Source organism: Cydia pomonella, chromosome 15, assembly GCF_033807575.1.
Source record: "Cydia pomonella isolate Wapato2018A chromosome 15, ilCydPomo1, whole genome shotgun sequence".
Classification (NCBI taxonomy): Eukaryota; Metazoa; Arthropoda; class Insecta; order Lepidoptera; family Tortricidae; genus Cydia; species Cydia pomonella.
The window spans coordinates 13,212,059-13,222,592 of record NC_084717.1 but is presented as its reverse complement, the minus strand read 5'-3'; the positions used below and the strand labels follow the sequence as shown (position 1 = coordinate 13,222,592).

The following is a 10,534-nucleotide window of genomic DNA, read 5'->3' as shown; positions in this document are numbered from 1 at the left end:
GATAATTAATTATCTAACAAATAATTATAATAAAAAAATCTTATTGTTTGTTTAATCTACTAATTTCATATAAAATTACTTTCAGGGATCGTCCAGCTATTTTAGTAAAACCTCGGGGAAGGGGAAGGGGTCGCGGCGTGAAGCGCGCACTGGCTTCGCCGCCCAAAGAACCTGAACCGATTGTTGAAACTGCTACCAACTTTTTTAACAAAGAGGACAAAACTCCTGAAGAGATTGACCCGACTAGCTCACGGGTGAAACTGCCGCGAATGACCGAGGCACTGGATAAAATGCCATCTGTTTGCACGACGCCTCTGAGCAGTCGAAAAAGTAGGGATTCCTGCAGCAGTATGGATATGAAAATATTCCCAGAAACTCAGGAGTTAAAAGTTGTATTAGAAACGACACTGCCTAAATTGGAAGACACGTTTATGAAGTCTCCAGAGACGCCAGGAAGTGAGGGTCGGGGCCGAGGAGGGCGCGGGCGAGGCAGCCGCGGCGGACGAGGCCGCGGCGCTGCTAAGACCCCTCGCGGTCGTGGCCGGGGCCGAGGTGGTGGTCGCGGCGCTATGTACATGAAGGTGGGTACTTACTGCTCATGTTTAGTGATAGTCATTGGTGGAGTGTAATTGCTTCAATCCGAAACTAATATGGTTTACTTTTTAAGGACATGTAGAAAAAGAGCTAAATTGTACCAAAAATGAGAAAGCGGCTGTAAGCTTCTTCTAGTTTAAAGGGCGCCTCGCCAATGGGAATTATATATACACCGTGTTTTTTTTTTATTTGCGTTAATTTCAATGGAGCATTCCTGACCTTAAATTAAGAGCCCTTAATCCTTGAAGCGTTCTCCGATTTCACGAAATAACGCTCGATAGATGGCGTTGGCGCTCGGTACGCGAGCGCCGGCAACGCGACGCGCGTTTCAATGCAGACTAGAATAATCTTGATAGTTTTCAATATAATTTCAAGCAACATTAATTTTAGTGTCATATGATATCATATGGGCACTCTTTATTTTATTGTATATGCACAGTAGTTTTTTTTTTTTTATGTACACTACTAACACTACTACTAAGTGTACAGACTACAGAGTGTACTATAACCCTTGCTCTTTATTCTGTCTCTTTCACACCAATGGAAAATGAAGAAGTTACTAAATGACTGCAGGTATAAATAAAGTATATTAGTGCGATAGAGAGACAGATAGTGTTTCGTTGTCGTATCGTAAACGATTGGCATGTTGGCCACACACTTGCTTAGTGCCTAGCCAAAATACCAATCGTTTGCGTATATTAGTGCGATAGAGAGAGAGTAGTGTTTCGTTGTCGTATCGTAAACGATTGGCATGTTGGCTACGCACCCATGATACCTAGCCAATAAGCCAATCGATTGCGCATATTAGTGCGATAGAGAGACAGATAGTGTTTCCTTGTCGTATCGTAAACGTTTGGCATGTTGGCTACGCACCCATGCTGCCCAGCCAAGATGCCAATCGTTTGTGCATATTAGTACGAGAGAGAGACAGATAGTGTTTCGTTGTCGTATCGATTGGCATGGTGGCTACGCACCCATGCTGCGTAGTCAAGATGCCAATCGTTTGCGCACATTAGTGCTATAGAGTTTCAGTGTTATTTGAAATCACGTTAGGGTTTGTATTATTATTTTTGACCCGAATGAAGTCCATCCAGGTTCTTATGATGGAGTCAGGAGTTGGTCACCAGAACTCCTAATCTACTCATTATAATTCCATCGTGCTTGGGCTCAAAAGATTTGCCCTGACGAACACCATCGATCTAGATGAGGTCCAGGGTCTCATGACGGAGTCAGGAGTTGGTCACCAGAACTCCCCAGAACTCCTAATCTACTCATCATAACTCCATCGAGTTTGGGCTCAATAGATTTACCCTGATGAGCACCATCGATCTAGATGAGGTCCAGGGTCTCATGATGGAGTCAGGAGTTGGTCACTAGAACTCCTAATCTACTCATTATAATTCCATCGAGTTTGGGCTCAATAGATTTACCCTGATGAGCACCATCAATCTAGATGAAGTCCAGGGTCTCATGATGGAGTCAGGAGTAGGTCACTAGAACTCCTAATCTACTCATTATAATTCCATCGTATTCGAGCTCAATAGATTTGCCCTGACGAGTACCATCGATCTAAATGAAGTCCAGGGTCTCATGATGGAGTCAGGAGTTGGTCACCAGAACTCCTAATCTACTCATTATAATTCCATCGTGTTTGGGCTCAAAAGATTTGCCCTGACGAGTACCATCGATCTAGATGAAGTCCAGGGTCTCATGATGGAGTCAGGAGTTGGTCACCAGAACTCCTAATCTACTCATTATAATTCCATCGTGTTTGGGCTCAAAAGATTTGCCCTGACGAGTACCATCGATCTAGATGAAGTCCAGGGTCTCATGATGGAGTCAGGAGTTGGTCACCATAATTCCTAATCTACTCATCATAACTCCATCGTGTTTGGGCTCAATAGATTTGCCCTCACGAGCACCATCAAATTACCATTATGATGAATAGATTAGGAATTCTGGTGACCAACTACTGAGTCCATCATGAGACCCTCGACTTAATCTAGATCGATGGCACTCGTCAGGGCAACTCAGGGAAATCTTTTGAGCCCAAACACGATGGAGTTATGATGAATAGACTAGGAGTTCTGGTGATCAACTCCTGAGTCCATCATGAGACCCTGGACCTGATCTAGATTGATGGTGCTCGTCAGGGCAACTCTATTGAGCCCATACACGATGGAGTTATGATGAGTAGATTAGGAGTTCTGGTGACCAACTCCTGACTCCATCATGAGACCCTGGACCTCATCTAGATCGATGGTGCTCGTCAGGGCAAATCTTTTGAGCCCAAACACGTTTGAATTATTATGAGTAGATTAGGAGTTCTAGTGACCAACTCCTGACTCCATCATGAGACCCTGGACTTGATCTAGATTGATGATGCTCGTCAGGGCAAATCTATTGAGCCCGAACACGATGAGGTTATGATGAGTAGATTAGGAGTTCTGGTGACCAACTCCTGACTCCATCATGAGACCCTGGACCTCATCTAGATCGATGGTGTTCATCAGGGCAAATCTATTGAGCCCAAAAACGATGGAGTTATGATGAATAGATTAGGAGTTCTGGTAACCAGCTCCTGACTCCATCATGAGACCCTGGACCTCATCTAGATTGATGGTGCTCGTCAGGGCAACTCTATTGAACCCAAACACGATGGAGTTATGATGAGTAGATTAGGAGTTCTGGTGACCAGCTCCTGACTCCATCATGAGACCCTGGACCTCATCTAGATTGAAGGTGCTCGTCAGGGCAACTCTATTGAGCCCAAACACGATGGAGTTATGATGAGTAGAGTAGGAGTTCTGGTGACCAACTCCTGACTCCATCATGAGACCCTGGACCTCATCTAGATCGATGGTGCTCATCAGGGCAAATCTTTTGAGCCCAAACACGTTGGAATTATAATGAGTAGATTAGGAGTTCTAGTGACCAACTCCTGACTCCATCATGAGACCCTGGACTTTATCTAGATTGATGATGCTCGTCAGGGCAAATCTATTGAGCCCGAACACGATGAGGTTATGATGAGTAGTTTAGGAGTTCTGGTGACCAACTCCTGACTCCATCATGAGACCCTGGGCCTCATCTAGATCGATGGTGTTCATCAGGGCAAATCTATTGAGCCCAAACACGATGGAGTTATGATGAGTAGATTAGGAGTTCTGGTGACCAGCTCCTGACTCCATTATGAGACCCTGGACCTCATCTAGATTGATGGTGCTCGTCAGGGCAACTCTATTGAACCCCAACACGATGGAATTATAATGAGTAGATTAGGAGTTCTAGTGACCAACTCCTGACTCCATCATGAGACCCTGGACCTCATCTAGATCGATGGTGTTCGTCAGGGCAAATCTTTTGAGCCCAAACACGATGGGATTATAATTAGTAGATTAGGAGTTCTGGTGACCAACTCCTGACTCCATCATGAGAACTTGGACTTCATCCGGGTCAAAAATAATAATGCAAACCCTAACGTAATTTCAAGTGAAAATGCGTTTTTCAGAAAATCGCAGCCAAATAACTAGACCTTACTCATAGTGTTGTGTTCCTGCCGGTGAGTAAGGTTGCCAGAGCTCAACGAGGGGCGGGAGGGGGTTAGGGTCGGCAACGCGCATGTAACTCCTCTGGAGTTGCAGGCGTACATATGCGGGCCGTATGCTTGTTTGCCACCGACTTAGTATTAAAAAAAAAAGTAACACTGAAAATCCATCAATAAGCGAGTCTGTTAGGCATACTGTAAAAAATGAACTTTTATTAAGATTTTCTAATCGCAGTATATAGCACTTCTCGGAACTCCGTAGCTGATTACGATCGCAACGAATGCCTGACAATCGAGCACAGGTCCGTCCTCTAAGCGCGCTCCGCGCGGACTGAGAGCGGGGCGTCGCTGCTGCGTGATTTATACGTGTTTTAAAAAAATATAAATTTACGGCAATGTAGGTCCCATAGTTACGATTTTTTTTTTATAGGTTAACATAAAGTTACAGTTTGCTATAATATTATTTTTAAAGCAAAATATGCGTACAATTTGCGGAAATAAAATATAATAAAACCCTGTTTTCGCCAAAAAAATGAAGAAAACTCGGAAGGTATTTTATCAGTTTTTTCAAATGAATCTTCGATTGTTAATCATTCCAGCCCCTCGTACGAGATATGTTGAATCAAATTGTAGTCATTCATGTACCAAATGATTCTTGTTTATAGCAAAATTGAGAACCGAAACGGCACATCTCACTGCAAAATTTGGAAAAGACTCCCAAAAAACCTCGATAAAAAAGAGGTTTAAAAGCGAAAATGAAAATTTGAACTGTTGGAGCCCCTAGTTTAGGAAACGATTATTTAAGTACGTTATCAGTTTTTGAATAAATACTAATAGTTACGTCGTAATCTTGAATGAAAAAGGAAGCATTTTACAAAATACGCTCGTCTGTAGGAATAAGGACTCTTAAGTAACTTTCTCAAAGAAACCGGTATTCTAATTAACTCCATTTCGGAGATAATCAATATTTTATTTTTATCTTATAAAGCCCTTACGAGTGTGTACACTTACCTTAGGGTCCGTTCACATATTGATTAGTGTTTAGTACGGGTTAATACATTTGCTACTAAACGTAAGTACTATCTCGGACGATCGATGTTCGAAATGTCATTGACATGTCACAGTTTTCAATTGTTTGATTGAGATAAATGTAATGCCCGTGCAACAATAACGCTATATGCAACATTTAATGACTTTATAACAAAATAAATATATCAAAAAAATTGTTTTTTATGCAAAATTAACTATGTCATGTAGTTTCCTTAAACGTACTTACCAATACCCCGAAGTTAACGGAATTCAATAAAAACACGGTGTATAAATCTAAAATATCACAGATTTTTTCCCGGTAGTGTTTTGATTCGCAAAAGAGTTATCAAAATAAATATCAAATTAGCAGAGCACCAGAAACTTCTTTCATAAAAATATAATATAATAAATTACACTATTTTAGGAGACCATGGGTATTTACGGACGTGTATGTGGACCTGCTACCACGACGGTACAATTATTCGAAGAGGAAACTTGTATGATGGATGACAATGCTACACCTGCTAAGTAAGTACACAGAGGACAACATCCCCCCCGTTATCTGTTCTCAGTACAAAATTTGCTTCTCAGTCTTCGTTTTGCTCATTACAAGCCGTAGCCACTTAGGTGGTGGGAAAGCTGTGTATGTGTGCGTTTTAGGGATGGGGACTTGTCGATTTTAATCACGTTATATGTCGATAATCTGTACAGATTCGCGCTCGCTGTGTAGACAGCGGAACGGAATAGCGATTAATTGAATGAAGCTTCAATATCTTCACAAAAAATGAACATAATTGAAATGCTACTGGATAATGTATACTTTATGATATAATAGAATAACTCAATTATTGCGGAAAACATATTTTAGTAGGTTTTGGCCGGTGTTCCATGGATTACCGCCGTTGATTAATGTAAAATCGAACTCACAAAATCATACTGGTTAATAAGATTATATAAAATTGTGTTATAATGGATATCTGTTCATTTTAGGTAGTTAAAATCCTTTCAAGTAAAATTAAAATTGTAAAAAATGCCGATAGTTTATCGATTTGGCCACAACTTTTGGTTATTCTCGTACCTAAAATGTGGCTACAGTGACAGCTGGCTTAGATTCCATCTTTAGGAATATTATATCTATGGGCTGTTTGGTACTGGTTTCCTTTGCCTGATTAATGTTACCAAAAAGAATTCTTTTTTTTTTCGAAAATGAAATGTCAATGATATGGCGGCAATATGTGATGCTTAAGGAATCTATCTACGGTGATTTATTATTTTCAGACCCTCGCACTTGTTAGACGAAGACTCCCAGAGTTCTGTAAAAAGCTCGACAAACGAAAGTAGTAATAAAATGAGGAAATCTAAGTTCGCAGACTTGTTTGACAGGTAAATATAAGTTTTATAGGCAGTTTTATTTGTTTGTTTTACAATTGCGACTAATTACTAATATTATTTTAAATTTTCAGCAATAAAGTTTGGACGGCTGCTGATGTCAAAGAATACATGTGGCCTCCTCCTGAAAACCCAAGTGCCGAACATCAGGTATGTTTTACAAGTTTGTTTTTTACGTTTACAACTACGACCTCAATTTCTAAATTATTAGCGTCAGGATTTATTTACGTAGGTACTTAAATTGTTATTTAGATTTTATTATATAATATAATAGTATTTACCAAAGTGTTATTGTTTAAATTAAGGCAGACATCGGAATATGATATATTCAGTATATTCTTAACCTATAAACGTATTTTTTGAGAGCTTAATTATTTAAGCTGTAATCAATGTTTCCGTATTCGATCTTTTTTGAAATATGCTACATTGATTCCAGGTGATGATGATACAAGAGCAAGTAGCGATGTTCCTCGGTGTGAAAAGCTTCAAGCGCCGCTACCCTGAGCTTAAGCGGCGAACTGTGGGCGGCGAAGAGCGCGACTACATCCTCCGTAAAGGCATAGTGACTGAAGCTCTGTGCGATCTTGGTAAGTTTACATTACTATGTACCACTCGTCCAGGGTACTTGGTAACTAGTGTAACTACACCAATGGCGATAAGACACCAGGTTATTAGAGTATTACCTGAATCGGAAAAATGTTTATAATGCTGCCCTGCTATAGTGAAACGCAGCTAAGAAGCCAATCCTGACAGTTATAAATTGACCCTTATGCTCATACATGGTGTAACACGAGAAAAAATAAACAAAAAAAAAACTTTTTTGGCGAAATTTACATAAATCGTATAAATTTTTTTCCTTCCTTTGACCTCAGAAATACGTGATTAATATCTTTTGGGTTCCTCTGGTTTTATGGGTGTATATGACCCTAACGCTATCGGTTAAAGGTAGGTCTTAGCTTCGTAAATATAAGTGTAAATTCATAACTGTCAAGATTGACTTCGAAGCGGTGTTTCACTATAACAGTAAATGCAGTAATCACATTTGAAAACTCATCGAACTATTTATCTTGTTCTCTTTAATAAGTTTATTTAAATTATGTTTCTCATGCAAGTACTTTTACTGTTAGCAGGGCAGAATGGCGCTGCCTCACTTTGTTCTATTGAGTTGGTGCAAAGTTGCTTAGATGGACTCTAGCATACAGTAAATCGGTCTTATACTATGTATCTTTATATCTATTATCTCAAATGGCTCCTACCTAGCTTTAAGCCAGTTGAGGGTAGATGAAAACATTACATGATTAAATAATGTAGGTTAAAGTCAGGTGACAGATCCAGGCGGTTTTGTATTTGGTTGGTTAACCAATAAATGTTATAACTACCCGAAAATTTACTAATACTTCTATTACAGTTTTACTTTAATCAGTCTCCTATTAGAAGGCTTAAGTTTTACTCATTAAATTCTTATAATCACAAAATCTTGAATCTTGAAATGTACAAATTGTTTGTTTACTTTTATACCTAAAGATACAGAGATAGTCAATCATCAAATTATTATTATATTTCTTAGTATCAAACAAGACGTGTCCCAAATGTGATTTCACAAAGTCATTTTTGTCCCAATCAAGAGGAATATTAGCTTGCATCCAACACTTTGCTTGATGGGCAAAATTGTATAAAGAAAAAAAAAATTACAATAGTTGCTGGCCAGACTATATGGGTAATGTTTGTATGTTTGTCATAATGTCTAATGTAACAAAAAACTACACAAGTAGTAGAAAAAATAATTGTCTTTGAACGAATATCCCAGCGATTATTAAGTTTAATTTTCATTCTCAGGAATCACAGCAGTGGACGCCAGCGAAGTCCTAGACATCATGCTGTCAGACTACCCCCACAAATATGAAGAATACCGGTCGCACCAGCGCGAGCGGCAGATCGCCGTCGCACAAGAGCCTCCAGAGAAACCTGAAGTGAGAGTCGACCGGGTGGAGATGAAGATCTCGGACAAGTCTTCGGATAAACCGGAAGCGCCTAAGATTGACCCGGAGAAGACTAGACAGGTATGTTTTTTGCTGCCTTTGTTAAAATCAGGTTGTTAGTAGTAGATATATAAAGTCTAAAAAATACTGCCCTTAATTTGACAGCAGTAGTAAATGGTACTGAACGGCGCCATATGTTTTGTGGTATTAAATTTCAAGTCACTGTGATTTTGTTTCTAAACAAGATGACTATGGCTTTCTTACCCCGGTAAAAAGTGTTATTATTATATTCTAATATAAATAATTTTACGTTATGCGACGTTACGCGGGCGAATAGAAGAAATCAATGAAAATTGTTTTCTTTCAAATTGCAAGAAAATTTGCAACATCCTGCTTGGTTTCGAAGCACTTAAAAATACTTCTAAGGTTCGCGCAATCTGTAATAAATAACTAATTTAGTATGTTGTCTCTTGAACAGAGGTCTGCCTCGTAGCGGCATATTTACCGTGAAAATGCCCGCTGCTGCATGCCCGTCATATTTACCGTGAAAATTTGGGGTAAAGTGCTAAAAAAATAGTCTGTAGATTCGTACATAAGTTCGGATAGCTAAAGTAACCGAAAATCTGCGTAATTTAATTCTAGGCCAAGTCGAAAATTGATGAAAAGCAGGGCAAGAGCACTAAACGTCTTGCAATCATTGACATATATCTAAGGATAGCGGTGTCACGCACACGAATTCGAGCCAATCGTGCAGGCTAACGACACAACACGATTGGTTCATGAGTCGTACCACGTGTGCGATTGGTCGCAACTTGTTACAGAAAAAATAATAATAACTGATAATCACCAAAATTAAAAGAAACTTTATTATAGTTATTCTATATAGTAGTAGTAGTTTCTTATAGATTGCATCAGATCAGTCTTTTCAATTGAAGTTTAAGAGTTTTTTTCGGTACACCCTTATTTTTAAAGTTTTAACAACAAAAGTTATCACATTATGTACGGAGTGGTACAGCGTTATCTACATTCGCTGTCAAATTCTAACTACGAATCGTTATTTTGACTTTACACAAATGATACAATCAATAAATTCTTGGTTGAAATGCAAACATAACCATGCCATGCAATTTCGGTAGAAAACCGTACACAATTGGTATGAGATATTATAATATCATGACTTACGTTTGCCGATGCATCTATATCGAGAGTTTTATAATTTTAGCATTACCTGGCCCTAATTAAAGTTGATTCTGCCAGGACATGGCGGCGGCGGCGATAGCGTCGGCCAGCGAGTGGAACACGCGGCTGAACGCGCTGCGGCGGGGCGCCTGCGCGGACCTGCAGAGCATGACGGTGCAGCGGCGCCGCGCGCCCGCCCGCAGCCCGCGCACGCACGTGGAGCCCCCGGCCGGCTTCTACCCGCACGCGCTGCTGCCGGGCCAGTACCAGCACACCTACAGATACTACACTCCTGACCAGTTGAGGTGACATAATCTGTCTTAAACTTATTTTTTATTTATTTAAAACTTTATCGCACAAAAGAAAAACTTAATGTACAAAAGGCGAACTTAATGCCATGAGGCTTTCTCTACCAGTCAACCTTAGGGCAAAGCAGAAAAGATTGTAGGCGGTGCGTTTAAAACTAAAAGAAATTGTTATTGAAAGAATTAGAGTCCTAATACACATAAATTAATTATAAACTACTTAAATACATAAAGACACATACATACATTACATAAATAAATAAATATATATATATATATTGTGGGTACCGTAATGGTCACTACACGTAGCTTTCGTATTTTTTTTTAATACTACGTCGGTGGCAAACAAGCATACGGCCCGCCTGATGGTAAGCAATCTCCGTAGCCTATGTACGCCTGCAACTCCAGATGAGTTACATGCGCGTTGCCAACCCTAAACCCGCCCCCCCTCGTTGAGCTCTGGCAACCTTACTCACCGGCAAGAACACAACACTATGAGTAGGGTCTAGTGT

The 10,534-nt window shown here is 39.9% G+C and overlaps 1 protein-coding gene across 3 annotated transcripts in view; it reads left to right on the top strand.

Annotated features, from left to right (window-relative positions):
* LOC133525890 (mucin-2) overlaps positions 1-10,534 on the top strand; it is a 39,155-nt gene that overhangs the window by 5,366 nt on the left and 23,255 nt on the right. For all 3 annotated transcript variants that reach the window (XM_061862300.1, XM_061862302.1, XM_061862301.1), the window contains 7 exons: positions 86-581; positions 5,595-5,698; positions 6,449-6,553; positions 6,634-6,709; positions 6,996-7,146; positions 8,396-8,619; positions 9,796-10,022. In XM_061862300.1, the coding sequence (XP_061718284.1) occupies positions 86-581; positions 5,595-5,698; positions 6,449-6,553; positions 6,634-6,709; positions 6,996-7,146; positions 8,396-8,619; positions 9,796-10,022 (1,383 nt within the window). The remainder of the gene's footprint in view (positions 1-85; positions 582-5,594; positions 5,699-6,448; positions 6,554-6,633; positions 6,710-6,995; positions 7,147-8,395; positions 8,620-9,795; positions 10,023-10,534) is intronic.